Here is a 17,602-nt window from a genome sequence, read left to right on the forward strand (position 1 = left end):
AAGTTCTGAGGGTTTGTTCTTCGGAAGACGATGCAATGCTGGATGGTCGCAGGTCCCAGGGTATTGGCGGTTTGCAGCCCAGGAAGTTTGCAGGTCAATGTAGGGTGGCTCACATTGCAGGTTGTCCTTCGACTGGTTGTTCCCACCAGCCCAAGGGAAAGAGTCTTCCTATTTGGTGCTCCTCCATCGCATGGAAGAAGGGGATCAGCAGAGAAGCGGTAACTCAGCAGCCATCTGCGGTAACTGAAAATGGTTGGATTCAGTTCCAGTAGTCGACCAGTTTTCAGCCTCAGAATCCAAGCTATTTATCCAGGAACCCAGCCAATCAACACTCATGCTGCATTCAAACTTTGGGTTTGTGGCTGTCCTTTTAGGACAGCCAGCCTCCCAGTTAGTTCCTGGCAGGCATGCTAGAAAACAAAGAACAGCAGAGTTTCAAACTCCTTCCTCGTTTCCTGTCTTCACAGACACTCTGTAGCTTTGGCGGGCTTCACAAAGGATTCCAGCTGAAGACAAAAGTCAAATCAGGACCTCCCCAATCCCGGCAATGCAGAAAGACCAAGAAAGAACAAAGAAATGGCGAAAAAAGAACACAGCCACCATTTTGTGTCAATAGTGACCCTTCTGTGCATTACCAGGGCTGTGAACATAGCCTGCAGGTATAAATTACACAACAGTCGGTAGAACACGTCCACTGCCACCAGCCATTCAGGTATGCTTGTCGCTGTAACTGAAATGTTAGAGGAGCAGTGAGAAAAGATGATACACAGTGTAAACCCTGAGCACTCCTCATAAGGTGGTGTCTGCTGATCTCACAATATAAAATGTAGAAAGGAGAAAAAGTATCCCTCTACCCTTGGGAACATGAGTTCTCACAAGGAGAATAAAATACAATAAAAAGGGAAGCACAAGGGGCTCCACAGCACCACTGCACATAATGTGCGGAATGCTGCAAAAGTAAATTACAGATGCCATAGACACTTCGAGGAAAGCATGACTCCAGGGGAAAAGTATAGAAGGGGTTCACCAGGTTCCCATAGACAGAGCAAAAGAATGAGTGGGTGGGGAAAAGGATTACCCATTCGGGAGACTGCCCAAAAACCCAGAAGCCCAGGAAAAAGTGCTGTGGGTCGACACCTCACTACACCTGGTGACATTTTGAAGGACCCTACCAATATACAATGTTAGGTCTACAGAATCCGGAATATTATGTATTGGTCATTAAAATCTACTCTTGGCGCTCAAGATCCCTCTGCCATCCATGCATGGTTTTGGGGTCCCTGATTCGCTCCTACAGCATTTAGAGCTCTTTTAGCTCTAACTGGTTATAATCCAGATTACTTTAGCTGTGAGTTGGGCCTTCACCTGCAGCGCTGGGCCCTAGAAAACTGTTTACTCTTGCATCTCCTCTATCGGGCACCGTCACCATGAGGGCTGACTCCTTGAATGATTGATGTCTTTCGGTGTAGTGACCAAGATTTCTAAACAATGGGAAACTGAATTCTTAGTTCCGTTTGCCATTTTACAAAACTGGAAGTGGCCACTGTATGTATCTTGGAATGGAGGGAGATGGTGCTGATTTAGGGGGTGACCCATTCCTTCTCCCCTGGAAGGACTAGGATGAATACGCCTGACCTCTGTTAGGGAGTTTTGCAAAAGTCCACCTTAGGTAGCACTTTAGAAGACTCGCACTTGGGGCACACGGCTCCGACTTGTGTTATAGGCCTGAACCACACATTATTTTTTTTTTTTTTGGTAGCAATGGCTGAACAGCCAGGAAAGGCTGTTCACACTAAAAGTTATATACAATTAATGGTTTATTTTAAATATACACTAAGGTAAAGGTGATTCTTCAGTCGGCAGGCTGGGTATAACTGGTCGCCCTATAGCGGAGCTCTTACATAAGAGACATTGTTTATCTTTATACCGACTTTGTCGGTTATTCCCCCATAAGTCACTTCGACAGCGATTAAGAGCTTCGAAGACAGGAGTTTCTATGGCAGTGGATTTCGGCGCCTGAAATCCGGCGGCTGAGGCATCCATGTGGCCGGGCCTTCTGGTCAGCCTACACAGTAGGGAGAGTGGCATTGGGGTGGCCATATCTTTCGTTATGTCTTTCCTCTTTCCCACTCTTTGCCTTCTAGGTGTGGTCATCTTTGTTTATACCTTTGCTATGGAAAGGACTCCATTTAGGTTCTGCCCTAAGTGTAGGGTCAGATACCCGTGGAAAGACTAACACAGAATGTGTAATTCTGGTCTCCCCTTAGATCACAACGAGAAGCGGTGTGCGGCTAGTAAGCTCCTTCGGCCTAAGACCCTTAAGGAACGCTGTGTAAAGCGGAGGGCCGCGTATGGTATGTCGCGGGCTGAATCCCCCTCCCCCACCGCCACAGCTGCCGAAAGTGACGGTGACACCTAAGGCCTGACGCAAGTCTCGCTTCTGGGACAACACCCGGCACCAGGGGCGTACAAAATCCCCCAAAAAAAACACACAACCCCACCACTGATTTTGACGATTCCGTCATAAAAGGTGAAAGCTCCAACAGGGCAGTCGAAAATTTCAGCGGATTCCTCTGATCGGGTAGATCAGCAGCCTTCCCCGCATCCGCAGCAGCGTCTTGCGACTGTGCACTCCAAAGACAAGGGCGCTACCCCTAAATCAGGTTTACATGTCAAAGTGCGGTCATTCGATGCTCCGACGGCCCCTAAAGGCCCGGTAGGCCCAAAACCCACTACTAGGCCCCCAAGCCTTTCCCCAGGCAACAAATCTACTGCTAGGCCCTCTAACGCTGCGATAGGCGGTAAATCTACCGATAAGCCTGAGCCGTTAACTCACGGGGATTCAGCAGAGATTGAAGACAGTATCGCAAGGATTACTTCGGCAGTAGGGCTGGTACCTACACTGTCAAACCACATGGAGCGTGCCGCGGACAAGTCTAAAGACACGCCATGGTGCCCCGATACTCGCGAAACCTACGAGGACAGTCAGGAGCCTCTGTCCAACACCCTTGGAGACAAATTTCAGCGCCAAAGGGCAGAAGACAATGTTTTCCACCTTTAGGCCCTTCTGGTTCCTCTAAGTGGACAAGGGAGAAATTCGAAGGGTGCATGGATCGTCTTGAAAGGATTATCTCGCTTTCTGAGCATCCTTCCCCTAATAGATCTTGTGAAGACCATCTTTTTAGATCAGCTTCATGTTTCCAAGAAAATCTTGACTCTCAGCCCTCGGTTTCTGTCCACCATGAAGATGTGGTCCAGATGGACACTTAACCAGGACATATACAGTGAAGAAGACCCTTCCTTCCTGCAGGACTACACTGAGGACAAGGCGGATGACATGGACAACTGGGAGGAAAACCAGCAAGTGGATACGGAGCCACTGACGCTCCACACGCAGGATCAGGACACCCCCATCCACCCCTGCACGCCATGTTTCGCCTGTAGATGACCAAATGGCCTACAATGCCATCTTAAGGAAGGTAGCAGATAATTTTCAGATCACTACGCAGGAGGCGGTACCCGAATAAGACTTTGTAGAGGACATTTTTAAGGAGAAATCCTCCTCAAGCCAAGCCATTCCCCTCCTAAATTCTGTTAAAAGAATATTGGCCCCCTCCCTGGTCACGCCAGCTCAGACCCGGGCAGTGAACCCAAGAGTAGAGAAACTATTTCGGCCAGCTCCTTCGGACCCTCAATATATTAAAGGCCACGCCACCGCCGACTCCTTGGTAGTCACCACCACCCGGAAACGGGATGGGGGGGGTAACCCCTTGATACGGGGGAGGAACCTCCGGATAAGGAATCCAAAAGGTTGTATGCCCTAGGTAAGCGTGTTACCTCGGCAGCTGCATAGACCACACGCATAACGAATAACACTGCACTGCTGGCCAGCTATGCAGATACACAGTGGAACCTTGTATAAGGTCTCCCGGAGGTTCCTGAACCCGCTAGGTCCAGACTGCTCACCATCGTGGCCAGGGGCATGCAGGTAAATCAGAATATAATCCAGAACCCTCTGGACACTGCTGAGACGGCAGGCAGGTCTCTGGCTCAGGGCACTCTACTCAAGCGGCACGCTTGGCTTCGCAACTAGGATTTCAAGCCTGAAACACAGGCCGCTCTTATCAACAAACCCATTGAAGAGACCAATCTCTTCGGGATGCGCAGAGGCCCCAACTCCAGAGGAGCCGCAGCCTCTGGTCAGAAATGACTGACAGATCCAGGTCCCCTCCCATGTCACCCTGGTCGGGGGGCATTTAACATCTTTCCTCGCGAAATGGGAGGGGATAACCTCAGACCAGCGGGTTTTAAAGATGGTCGCCCACGGTTACTGCGTGGAATTCGCCCAACCACCTCAGTTCAAACCTCCACGCTCACAGCGCCTCTCACCAGACCATCTGCAGATCCTGAATCAGGAGGTGGAAGCGCTGCTGGGAAAGGACGCCATAGAAGCCGTCCTTATTCTTCAGGTAAACAAGGGTATTTATTCATTGTACTTTCTTGTACCCAAAAAGGACCTCACCATGCGCCCTGTTCTAGACCTGCGAACACATTTATAAAACCCCAAAAGTTTTGTATGGTAATGCTACAGGAGGTGATCCCACTGTTGAAACGGGGGACCACATGGCAACATTGGACATGAAAGATGCATACTTTCATATTTCAATGTTGCCAGCCCACAGGAAATATCTAAGGTTCATGATAGAGGACAGGCATTACCAATTCAAAGTGCTCCCCTTCGGCAATGCCTCGGCGCCAAGGGTGTTTACAAAGGTCCTGGCAGTAGCAGCAGCACACCTGCGCAGACTGTCCGTCCTGGTTTACCCTTACCTCGACGACTAGCTCATAACAGGACACTCTTACGACACATGGTTTTTGAACACTCAGAAGACCGTAGACCTTCTGTTCAGTTTGGGATTCTCAATCAACGATGAAAAAATCCAGTCTAGTCCCCAGTCAAGTAAAACAATTTCTGGGGGTTCTAATCCTGACGAAAGACGGCCTCGTCTTCCCCTCCAAGAGGGTTCAGAACATGCTTTTTCATATCCCTCAATATGTAGCCAGTCAGGAGGTGACGGTTCGCAAAGCCATGCATTTGCTAGGGATGATGACGTCGTGCATATACTTGGTTCCCCATGCAAGAGTGGCTCAACAGCCAGTGGTGTCAGGCCAGCGGACAATGGGAAGATCTGGTAGTTGTCTCGCCAGCCCTCGTTCTCTCTCTGCAGTGGTGGTCGAGGGAAAACCTCTTGAAGGGGAAAACCTTCACCAACCCTTCAGTGGAAGCCACTCTCACGGGGTGGGGACCTGCTTCAGCAGACAGCGCATGGAGTGTGGTCCACACAAGTAACATCCAACCATATAAATCTACTGGAGCTATTGGCGGTGTTCAAGGCATTGAAAGCCTTTCAAACGCAACTACAAGGGAAGACAGTGCTGGTTCTGACAGACAGCACCACAGCCATGTATTACCTGAACAAACAAGGGGGCACACACTCTCCAGGGCTATCCAAGCTGTCCCAAAACATTTGGATGTGGGCTCTCAAACACAAGATGTTTCTGTTGTCCCAATACGTTCCAGGGGAACTCAATCTTCTGGCAGACATGCTCAGCAGTGAATTCCCACTGCCCATAGAATACAAATGGTGTCTGCACGAAGACATCTTTTCCAACGTCTTCGCAGAATAGGGCTTCCAGAGATCGACCTTTTCGCAACTCACGAGAACACTCAATGCCAAGACTACACCTCCAGGTACCCCCAGAATCGCTCCAAGGGGATCGCTCTCTGGATAACATGGTCAGGGAAATTTGTTTACGCTTTTCCCCCAACTCCCCTACACAGCAATATAGTGCACAAGATGCACCAGGAACCAGTGACTATGATATTGGTAGTCCCCATGTGGCCCCGCCAACCCTGGTTCGCTCATCTAATGGAATTGTCCCTCTCCCCACCAGTAAACCTACCCTGCCTGTACAACGTAATGTCTCAGAACAGGGGGGGGGGGCCTCACCGATGCCCGCAATCTCTGAATTTAGCGGCCTGGCTCCTGAGGTCATAGAGTTTGGACACCTTCAGCTCCCTCAGAGATGCATGGACATTCTCAGGGAAGCTAGAAAACCTAACACCCGCTATTGCTATTCCAGCAAATGGAAATGATTTGTCATCTGGTGTAATACCAAGGGTATCAATCCCATCGATTGCTCACCCACACACATTGTGCTATACCTAACCAATTTGTTGGACACAGGGTTGGTCTTTTAATTCCTTAAAAGTTCATCCTGCTGCTCTCTCAGCCTACACCACGTCACAACAAAAGGTGTTATGGTGGAAAATACTGGTGATTAAAGCTTTTATGGAAAGGGTTAAGAGGATTTATCCTCCCATTTCTCACCCAGCTCCTGTATGGGATCTAAATGTGGTTTTAACCAGACTCATGGGATCTCCCTTTGAGCCAATGCATAAAGCAAGTCTAAAAGACCTTACTTACAAGACGTCCTTCCTAGTGGCTATCACTTCTATTAGAAGAGTTAGCGAACTACAGGCCCTTTCTGTTCTAGACCCTTTTGTTACAGTCCACAGGGATAAGGTAGTTCTGCGCACTCACTGCAGATTTGCGCCTAAATTAATCTCGAAGTTCCATGTGAACCAATCGATCGAACTACCTACCTTTTTCCAGAATCCCACTAGCATGGCCGAAAGAAGCCTACACACACTAGATTCAACCTCTGTTGAATCTCCGTCACCAGGACGTGGAGAGTAGAGAATGTCCATGGAAATATCCCTTGGCTGAGGATGGAGCGACGGAGTGCTAGGCCCTGTGCCACCGCTCTCATTGCCATACTCGTGGACCGCAAGAACAGACTCTTGGTCGTTGTCCGTGGATGAAATGTCCATGGGTTGAACGTCAACCTTGGAGGGCTGTTTTGGACCATCTGCCTTTTCCACCCTGAGGGCCTTGAACCAGGACCTGGACCAGTGTCTTTGCCCCTCCAGGGGTCCTTACAGCTTTAGAAGATGCCTCTCTGGAAGTGTCCCGCTGCAGGGACACCCTCTGCGCTACAGGAGACACCCTCGTAGGATTGGCTCCCAACACTGCGGTGGCCGCCACTGTGGTTGTCGACAAAGTGGCCGATGAGGACTTTGGCTGAGCTTGTTTGGGCTGTGCATCCTTCTTTCTCCTCCTCCAACCTCGGCCTGTCTGACTTCTCCCGTAACTTGGCCGCGGTGGATGACTTCCTCTTTGAGGAGAGCAAATTTGCAGCTTTCCACTTCAGGACAAAGCATTATGAGAAATGTGGCCTTGGTCACAAGAAAATCGAAAGGTGATGTGGCTGAAAAGTCTGCAACCAAAACCTACGGTGCTAGTAAATAGTCTCGTTTTTGCCATCGATGCCTGTAGAAAGACGCAATCCTCTGAATTCAACATTGGTATTCTAAAGTTCATAAATCGTAATTAGCGTTTGAGAGCCTGCCTTATCACAAAGGTAGGTATTTTTTTTGTCACCAACTTAGTATTTAAACATTTCACTATTGGGACTGGTTAAAAAAAAAGGTTGAACGCATAACCTCTATTGAATTGAAGTTTGTGACCATGAAAAGTGCTTTCTGGTGACACTGACCTTGGCACCTAGGGTACGCAACATTTATGTAGCGTAGTGTTATTTTCCACAATACAAAGTGGTCTTGCAAACCTGTGTACGTTCCCTGATGTTGGTGTTCATGGAATGTCGTTCTAAATCAAAGGTTTACGCTGTGTTTTTCACGAATACGATGATTAACGCCTAAGGACCTGTACACGCAGAGCATTATTAATTTATTTAGACAGGGCTACAGAAATTGGGTCTTCAACCCACTTATTTTTTGTACCTATGGCAGTACAATATAGAGCGAATGTTGAAAATGTTTTGCACACTGGAATGTTGCCCGCACTATGCACTCCTATTATTGGAGATCAATACCTTATCCAGAAAGAGTGTTTACACGCTTGGAGCAAAAGGGGCTTCAGGACCTTTCCTGAGGCATGGCCCCTTGCGCCCTTCGAGGACATCTACAAATAGCTAGGTGGGCTACACCACCTGCCTTCTATAACCACTATTCCATGGACAAACTCTCCAGGGAAGATGCACTAATTGGTCAGGCGATACGGCTGACTATTTCTGTCTAAAAGGTCTTCTGCAAGGGATACGCTAACGAGGTGCTTTGAAATCCTGCACAGGTATGAAGGAAAGTGAGTGGGATGTAGAAGGAAGAGCATTACAGGTAGAGAGTGTTCTAAGAACCTATTATAATGCTCCCATCAATGCTGCAGTAATGCTCCCATCAATGCTGCAGCGGGCCTATGGCATGGGGGTTTCTCTGAAAAGTGGTGTTTTGTGCCCCCTGCCCAGTGTGACCAGTCCCTGTACTCCTACTATATGGACTTCTTTCTTCCATACGGTCCTCTGTCCGTCTCCTTAAAGCCTTATAAGTATGTGGAGTAAAAAACACTGGCTGTTAGGGCAGTGAGCAATCATGTGGAACTGTGCTGGTCTTTGCCCCCCGCATGCATCCGCCCATGCAATGTTTTTTTATTTAGACAATATCCCCATAAGTATGAAGGAAAGGAGACTATTCACTAGGAGCACAATTGTCACTACAAGTGGATAACTTGTCCTTTTCCATCATGATAGTTTACACTCTCATGCAAACCACCCTTCTCTAGAAATGGCAAGAAGATATGAGGGTGATCGATTCCCATGCTGTGGCTCAAGAGACAATCTGAGAAATCAAATGGAATCAAAAGGGCATTGTGTGGTTCTAATCAATGTTAAAGGAGGAATGATTTACAGCAAACGCCAGTTTATTTTCTATTCCAACTCAAGTCTCATGTTCTTATTTCATGTCCAACAGGCTTTGAAGATAAATCTACCATTGCATTTACTACAATTCCCACTGCCAGCCGAGTCATTCAAACAGTAGCCAGTCAAATGGCCCAAGGGATGCCAGGACAAACCCTAACCATTCTCCAGCAGGCTACACCAGTGACTATCGGACAGCATCAGCTTCCTGTGCGAGCCGTGATGCAAAATGGAAAGCATGCCGTTCCTACAAATAGCATATCTGCAAACACCTACGGTACTGTTTTTTCTAATACTTTTGGACTTTGCCAATTCTATTTTTATTATTTTTGTTGTTCATGAACATTAATGACCATGTCTACTAGGGAAAAGGAGTTTACAATTCTTGCCCTTTCACAAGCACCCAAGTAGATACTAGAGTGCTAAAGGTAGTTTTCAAACATTGTTTTTTCTGTCCTAGTTGCTGCTTTTTCCTTTGAGTTACTTTGAAATTGTACCACAGGCTGTTGATGATTAATATGCAAGCAGGATCCCGCCTACCCCCACAACTTCTCAGCCTTTGTTTCTTCTCTGCCAACTTTCTCAGAATTGGGAGAGGTGGCCGGAAAATTCATGAAGCCAAAACTGAGATCTCACTTCTGCCTGTTACTAGCTGCTATTATGTACCACTGATTTACAGCCGGCCTCCTTTAACCACTTAACCTTCTTTTTAAAAATGTAATGAAACTTGGAATTCTGTCTCAACAATTTGTGCATCTCCAAGCTGTAATAATAGTTCTATATGAGACAGCACTTGCCTTTTTGCCCAATTGGAATCTGTTGCACCATCCTTGTTACCAACAAAATAGACTATACCGAATTTTCAGCGTGTCAATTATTAGAAGAGCAGCTGAACTAGACCTTGAAGGTACACACATTGCACCTTCAATTGGTTTCGCCTTTCCTGATGACTGGTCTCACAGGGAGCCAGTAACCTGTTCGCGTTCAAGTTTTTCTGCCTTATCTACAAATGTTGAAATTACCCAACCCATCTACAGGAAAAGGCCCCCATAGATCGCAAAAAGTAACTCCTGTCTGCTTCTGACCACTGCTTGGAATTCATGCAGTGCAGCCACAGTTTACTCCACAGATGACCCATATTCTGGTGGCACATTTTTTTTAATGGGCTTGTTGAGGTGGATTTTCAGAATCAGCCTTGTGGTCAGATTCTTAAGACGGAGAAAGACACTAATGTCTAGCCAAACTCTATCTGGGTAGCATGACTGAACAGCAATGCTTACACCTAGGAAGGTGTGAGTGTGAAGGGTTCAGTTAAGCACACCATAGCATTCGTAATACAAGTGAGCAGAATATATAAAAGTACAGTTCTTTATTTTAGCCATGGACAATGTTTACCAATTAAAAACAAGTAACACACTAAAACTTTGAATTATATACACCATTTGGGAGCTCTGCTAAGAACACAAACCATTTACTTTAAATAGAGAAATAGAAATACTTTTCAAGGTTCTGTAGTGTAGTAAAGCAAGTGAATAAAGAAAATGGAACCAAGTAAGTAATCAAGACCTTTAGAACTAATAGGATGAGAAGAAAGACGTCATCAAACATCATACAAAACCTTAGAACCAAGTCTCTAACCTTAAAACGCCCTTCGCTAGCTAGATAACAAGGGGCATAGTGCTTTTAGAGTCACACGTCCCAATAAGTCTTTTTAGGAGGTTGGGAGTCTCTTTTTAGGAAGTTGAACAAGGGTTGAGTTGAGCCACAATGAGCTGTAAGTGTTTCAAAGTTCAATGAAAATATAAAAGGAAAGTCTTTAAAAGACCCTCTCCCAATCCAACCATCTTAGGAGGGTTCTAGGGGAAAGGTACCAGGCCAAAACGGTACCACTCAGGGCTAGACAAGGGAGAGATAGGGCTGGGGCGGTTTATAGTCATTCCATAGAATTCTTACCATCGACAGACCATTCCATCGAAAACAAAATGCATCGAAAAACACATTAAAATTAAAGTAAACCCTTTACTTAAAAAAAAAAAATGCATTGAATGTTTTTTTTCGATGCAATCTTTTAGATGGAAAGGCATTCGATGGTATTGCATTCGATGCAATGACCAGATACCGGCTGGGACGTTACGCCCATACAACCCTGTGCAGATAGTGGGACCAAAATAGGCTTGTTTATTCACCCCCCTGCACTCCGATTTACTCAGGGATCACTGCAGGAGTTTGCGAAATCACTGGGCCTTCCAAATACGCACATTGGTTCTGTTGGAAGAAACCTAGGGAGTCGCGGGTGCAGAGGTCTCTTCAGGCATCTGGTTCTTGGTTCTGGCTAGTTAGTGGTTATGTGCTCCAGTGCACTGGATTCTGAACAGCTGGATAGTTTGGGCGCACCAACTTTCGTTCCAACTCTTCAACAACCACCTCCGAAGACTTCCAGATCTCGACACAGGCATCGGGTAGTGATGCCCACTTGTTGACAATGGCAGAAGCAATAGCCAGCCACCAGATTTGGGCCAAGGGATAGAAGTAGTAAGCCGTGTTTTTGGCTGAGCACGTGTCTGATATCTATTGCAGACAACTGCAAATGCACCTACATCTAGGCAACCCTCACACTTGCACTCAGTATCGCCTACCACAAGCTTTAATACTCTGGAAACCTAGTAGCAGAGCCCTAACTCACACCGTTCCCAGTACACCCTACCCAGATCAGTTTACCTCTAACATTTAGCCGCACAGACAAGTTTAAAGCACCAAATAGGATCACACTTTCTAATCCTACCTTACACCTGCAAGTTGCCACATGCAGCCAATCTTCATAAATGTCACTATGCATCCGTTCAGACACCAAACTTTCTTTCGGATGGCCGAGCATTTGCCCTTAATACACGTCAACAAAAATAGAGCACTTCAAAGTCATAGCAATGCAACTATACAAAACGACCTTAACCCTTTAAATGCCAGCGACGAGCCGGCTCGTCGGTAAAAACCGCTCCAGGTTGCCACCGACGAGCCGGCTCGTCGGTGGCACTTAAGGGGTTAATGAGGGGGGAAATGCTGGCGGGTTTGGGCGGTGAATACCGCGATTTTAAAAAAAAAAACCTTGGCACTGGGGGGGAACCTCAATGGCACTTAAGAGGTTAAACATGGTCACCAAGCCTCAACAAACTTCTTCTGCAAATGCCTGAAAAAGGACTTCCACAAATATCAGACCCAGCAACTAATGCTCAGCGCTCCTTTTGCAACTAGATGAGGATTTACTCCTTAGCAGTCATGTTACATACTCCAAAAATAAATGTGCGCATCCTCTGTCTCCGTATGTCAGACCCAGTTTAAAATGTCATCTTTCTGGTTGTTGTAGGACACTGCATGCAAAATGCATACTGTTGACGTGGCCTGACCCTCTGCTCTATGGGTTACAGGGCTAATTCATGTCTGTGGCTTTCATATGCTGCCATCATACAGCAGAGAAAATGAAGAATCGTATTCTCCCTAAAGTTTTTTGGGGATGAGTTGGTGGTTAATGTGGGAAATAAGCAGAAAAACCGTAATGCTAGGCTAATGTGCATCTTCATGATGCACGCTGTACATTAACAAATGGATGAGGATATAAGTACTAGTCTCTGATCCTTTCCAAATGCCCCACTTCGGAGGCTGTCCTTCCTCCCCCACTGCAGTTTCAAAAAGCCCAAAACCTGGACATAGCTATTCGCGAGCACTTTGTCTCATGCATAGAAATGTTAGAATCAAGGATTACTGCATTTGAGACCCATGATCAGATAGCATAGCATAGCTGTGCATGCACATTCAAGTCAGCACAGAAAGATGTGCTGAGAGATTTTCAGAATCATCACTGGTGTGGGATTCTGAGAGGCCAACCTAGTGGATAAGCAAGGGTTCTTTGCACTAGGTCTAAACAATTTGTTGACTTTGGTAATGCATGTTGCCTCAACAGCAATCCTTTAGCTTCTTCTCTCTGTGTTGCCTTTGGTATTTGGATTCTGGGTTGCAGTCTGCAACTTCTAGGTTCCAGACACACTTTCTATCCAAAATCCTGGTTGAGGGCTTCCTGAACCTACAAGTGGGAAAATGGCAACAAAGCCAGAACCTTTACCACGCGGGGCAGCCAATTTTTAATAGGTGGTACTCTGTGTCATTATCGCAGAAAAAAATGGTTCACAGGAACAAAGTGTACAAAATGGGTCACTACAACCAGACTGTCCTGTGCATAACATTATTGTACTAAATGTTTCTAGGTAAAACAGAAAATGGGCAGTGTCCCTGTAGCACTCCACTGAAGGTGGCTTGTGTTAGTGTTGAAATACAGGAAAGGATATGGCATTGAGCCTGCCATTGCACTCTCCGTGTACTGGCCATCTTAGAGACGGACCATTACCCTAAAAAGTTAAGCAAGTGAGTGAGGCTAAAAGGAACTCAGTCAAAAAGCAGCGAGGATGCCAAGTCAACAAAATATGTTGGCTCGTCCGCTGACATCAATCTAGGGAAAGTTGCAAAAAGAACACATTTCCCAAACAATATGCATGGTCTAACAATATTGCTTACAAGGAGCACGTGGTCTGCCCTTTTTGTCAGAATCGACCTATTGGAACACACCAGCTGACAATATAAAAAAAAACGTGTTCAGGCAAAGACATTGCTCTCCTTTTCTACTAAGCCTGTTACATAGGCTACCACCTTTTCCCCCACAATCAGCTAGTTGACAAGGGGTGTTCGAAGTATGCTCTGCTGTGTTGGTTGTTTAGTGACATGCAGTAAAAATTAATAAGCACCAACAAATCTGCACGGCTACATCCACAGTCATGGGTACCTGACCTCTTTGGGTGCATGCAACGTCATGGGGACTTAGCCCCTTGTGAGAGCTTGCTAGACTGCCTTTCCAACTGTGCTCCATGTGCTGCAGTTGCTTACATATGTTAACAGGAGGCTGCAATGGCAATCCAAGTACAAGGGGCATAGCTCAGTAAACTATCCAGCCTGCTGTTTATACAAAAAAACCTATGTTGTGTTTTCATATTTTAATATATGGTTATGCCCACAGGATACTATCTTTGTTGACCAACAATTCTGAAAACTAGCAATCTGCTTCCTTGAAATGTTACCCTTTATCGAGACTTGGATTTCTTGTGTAAATTAGGAGGGTGTGTGTGCTTAGAATCCCATGCTTTGCATATGCTGACATCTAGTGGTTGGTGCAGAGTCTTGCATTATTTCTTTTCGAAGTCAAAACAGGATGTAGATGGGGCGGCCGCAATACTATCCCTACTGTGATGTGTACAGTACCCGTTATCATTCAAGCATCGAGGTCTTCAGATTAATTTCAATTGTCGGCGTTGGGTTGGTCGCATTACGCAGAGTTCTTAAAATATGAATACTTAGGCCAACATCGAGCAATATTTGAAAAGTTACCTATTTTGTGACTGTCCTCCTCGTCGAAGATCACTTGATGGAGCCTGCTAGTTGTCAGAGATGATTCATCACTGGCGGGCCCTGTGGTTACGAGACGTCTCCAGGCCTTTTCGGGCTACACAGTCGGGGGAAAACATGTATACTTTCGTTTCCTATTGGGGAATAGAACCAAACCTGGTTTGGCGCATGGAGTAAATTTCAAGAAGGACCTTGCCACAAAGAAATGGCGAAAAAAGACGGGGCCATTTTGACAAAAATGGCACCCTTGGGTGCTCTACTGCAGCTGTGAACGCAGCTCCAGTAAATGCATTCCACGGTAGTTAAAACAAAACCACTGCCACCAGCCATTCAATGAGAAAAGGGTAACATAAAAAATGTTACATGAGAAGCTAGAAAAAGGGGATACTAGTTAACCGCTCCAGCCCCCTATTGTAAGATTGTGTGTTGGGTCTAGAAAATTACAAATGTAAGTAAACTCAATTTCACTTTACTGCTCTGGGAAACAGTAGTATATCCCAGCGAAGGTATTTCAGACTTTGGGAAGTCTGAAAGACTTCCATGTACCACTGCACTGAAGGTGCTGTGTGACACAATGTAAAAGATGATGCCTATGGAGTTTGTCAGACTTCACAACCAAAGAAACACAGTGTACAAAATCACATTAAAATACATGAGAGGGTGGGAAAAGGGGTCTCGCTCTCTCCAGGTAAAAAAAAAAATCAAGTCCTCAAAATGCAGCAAAGTTGCTGGGGGTCTCTATAAGGTGGAGCGAATTAGAACATTTCTGAAAATTCTCCCTAACAGCCTGCACCAACAGACTGTCTCTATATCAAAGGGCATCTGAAACCACACTCTTTCGTAGTTACTATTACTCATAAGAGGACAGGAACACTGTTAGCCTCGTCTGAGGCACCACCAGAGAAAGAGAGCAACAAGAATATGCTCTAGGCAAAAAGGTAGCAACATCTGCAGTATACTAAACTTGTATAGCCAATAACAGAGCCTGTATGACTTGTTTTAATAGGGCGCAGTGGGGATCAAATTGAGGGTCTGGTTAATGGCTTTGAAGAGTCACAAATGCTAAAGGTTTTAGTGGAGGGGAAGCACTCGGCTAATGCAGTGATTAAAATCCCACTGGACACTGCTGAAGAAGCTGGCAGACTGGTGGTGGCCGAAGATACTGTGATATGATATGTTTTATTTATATTGCGCTCAATACAAGTGTTTGAGAGTGCGACCAAGCAAAGAGAGGGGAACAAGGGAGAAAAACAACAATCTTACTTGGCCCAGTGACGTTAAGAATGCTCAAGTGCAAGGGAAAGGGGGAAAGTGCGAGGAAAGGGGAGGAGAGCAAAGTGCAGCACAAAGGAGAGAACAGAATAAATATTAAGTGCAGTAAATAAATGCAATAATTAAATAAATACAGGCAGAGGCAAGTGCATAATTTGTCAGGTAGGGTGTATCTGAATAAGTGCAGAAGAAAAGTGGGGGGAACTGTATGGGTACAGATACAGAACCCAGTGCAAGGGATGGCTCAGGAGGCTGTGCAGAAGGATGCGCAGGAGTTTGGGCCCGAAGGACAAAGGGTGGCCAGGAGCATGATGACGAGAGAGAACAGATCAGCAGGGGAGAGGATTGGGCAAAGGCGAAGAGGAAGGTCTTGAGGTGCTTCCGGAACCAGAGATGGTTCTCCTCAAATGTCAGGGTGGCAGGAAGGCTGTTCCAAAGGGAGGCCCCCGCAGAAGACAGAGATCTACCCCAAGCTTGTCTCTTTGAAAAACGACTGACCCCGAGGGAGTTGGAAGTAGAGGAGCAAAGGGCTCAAGAGGGGAGGTATTTACGGAGGGATAGTATTTTGGACCCAGGCCCCAGAAAGCCTTGTGGACAATACAGAGGGTTTTACATTTAATCCTTGCGTCCAATGGGAGCCAATGAAGGGATTTCAGAGCTAGAGAGATACGATCCCAAGGCTTGAGGCAGAGGACAAGTCTTGCAGTCGTGTTATGGATTAGTTTTAAAGGGCGGAGAGCGGAGGCCGGTATATTTAGAAAGAGGCTGTTAAAAAAGTCCAACCTAGAGAGAACCAGAGCTTGGGAGACAGTGAGCTTCTGGGGGAAGGAGAAGAAAGGCAGAGTACCTCTAAGGAGGTGCAGTAGGATGTTTGGCTTTTTGCAGACATTGGATATGTGTGCGGAGAAGGAAAGTGTACAGTGAAAGATGACACCAAGATTCTTAGCCTCGCAGGTAGGGATAGGAGGGGGGTTCCAAGGGAGGCTGGCCAGAGAGTGAGCGGAAAGGATGGTGAAGGTGAACCAATGAGGAGGATCTCAGTCTTGTTGGCATTTAGACAAAGATCGATGGCAGCATGCCAATTTTGAATGCCGATTAGGCAATCCGAGATGAGGGAGGGAGAGGAGTCGTCGGAGGGAAGCTTGAAAAGGAGTTGGGTGTCCTCATTATAGCACTGGAAGGTTGAGCAGAAAATGGAAATGCAGTAGGCGAGAGCAGCCAGGTATTGGTTGAAAAGCCAGGTCGAGAGGTTAGACCGCTGGGGAACACCACAGGAAGAGGGAGATGGAGCAAAGGAAGGACCCAAGTTGTACTTGGGGAAAGGAAAGAGGTCAGCCAGGCCAGAGCCTGATCAGTGATACCCAGGTTGTCATGGAGACGGTTGAGCAAGATGGTATGGTTGATCGTGTCGAAGGCAGAAGAGAAATCAAGTAGGAATGTTAGAGTCAAGGTTGGAGAGCAGGTCTTCACAGATGTTAAGGAGAGCAGTTTCCGTGCTTCTGGCAGCTCTGAAACCAGATTGGTGGTCATGGAGAGAGCCAACAGAGTCGGAATGAAGATTAAGCTGCAAGATGGCCAGCTTTTCCAGGAGCTTACCCAAAAAGGGAGGGTTCAGAAATGTGAGATGGACACAAAGGTATAGTTTTCTCAATGTTTGCCATTTACTAAAGGAAAAGGAGCGTGATAAACACCTATCTTTCCCTATCCCAAAAAGGATGTCCCTGGCACACTAAAACTAAAGGAAAATGGCTTGGTGTCCAAAGGTCTCTGACCCTCGCACTAATATAAACAACCAAAGTATACAAGGGATACTTGGCGGCTTTCAATTCAATAAAACAGTGTAAACGTTCAAACTCAAGTACTCTTTGTGGCCAGGGGTGGACTCCATTGCCCTGTATCAGTTCAGGAATACCCCTGGAAAAGTTCTGATTCAACAAAGTTCTGTTCAGTTCAACTCTTAATGTATTTTCCCTTCAATGCATCCTTCCACTGGGTAAAGTAAATGTCTTGTCCACAAATACTTGTGGACGCCCTGGGTTTTTATCAA

The 17,602-nt window shown here is 46.3% G+C and overlaps 1 protein-coding gene across 1 annotated transcript in view; it reads left to right on the forward strand.

Annotated features, from left to right (window-relative positions):
* Positions 1–17,602, forward strand: part of FOXK1 (forkhead box K1) — a 763,857-nt gene that overhangs the window by 710,809 nt on the left and 35,446 nt on the right. The window contains exon 8 of the mRNA XM_069645513.1: positions 8,891–9,115. Coding sequence (XP_069501614.1) covers positions 8,891–9,115 — 225 coding nt within the window. The remainder of the gene's footprint in view (positions 1–8,890; positions 9,116–17,602) is intronic.

Source organism: Ambystoma mexicanum, chromosome 2p, assembly GCF_040938575.1.
Source record: "Ambystoma mexicanum isolate Mex_15411 chromosome 2p, UKY_AmexF1_1, whole genome shotgun sequence".
NCBI classification, from domain to species: domain Eukaryota; kingdom Metazoa; phylum Chordata; class Amphibia; order Caudata; family Ambystomatidae; genus Ambystoma; species Ambystoma mexicanum.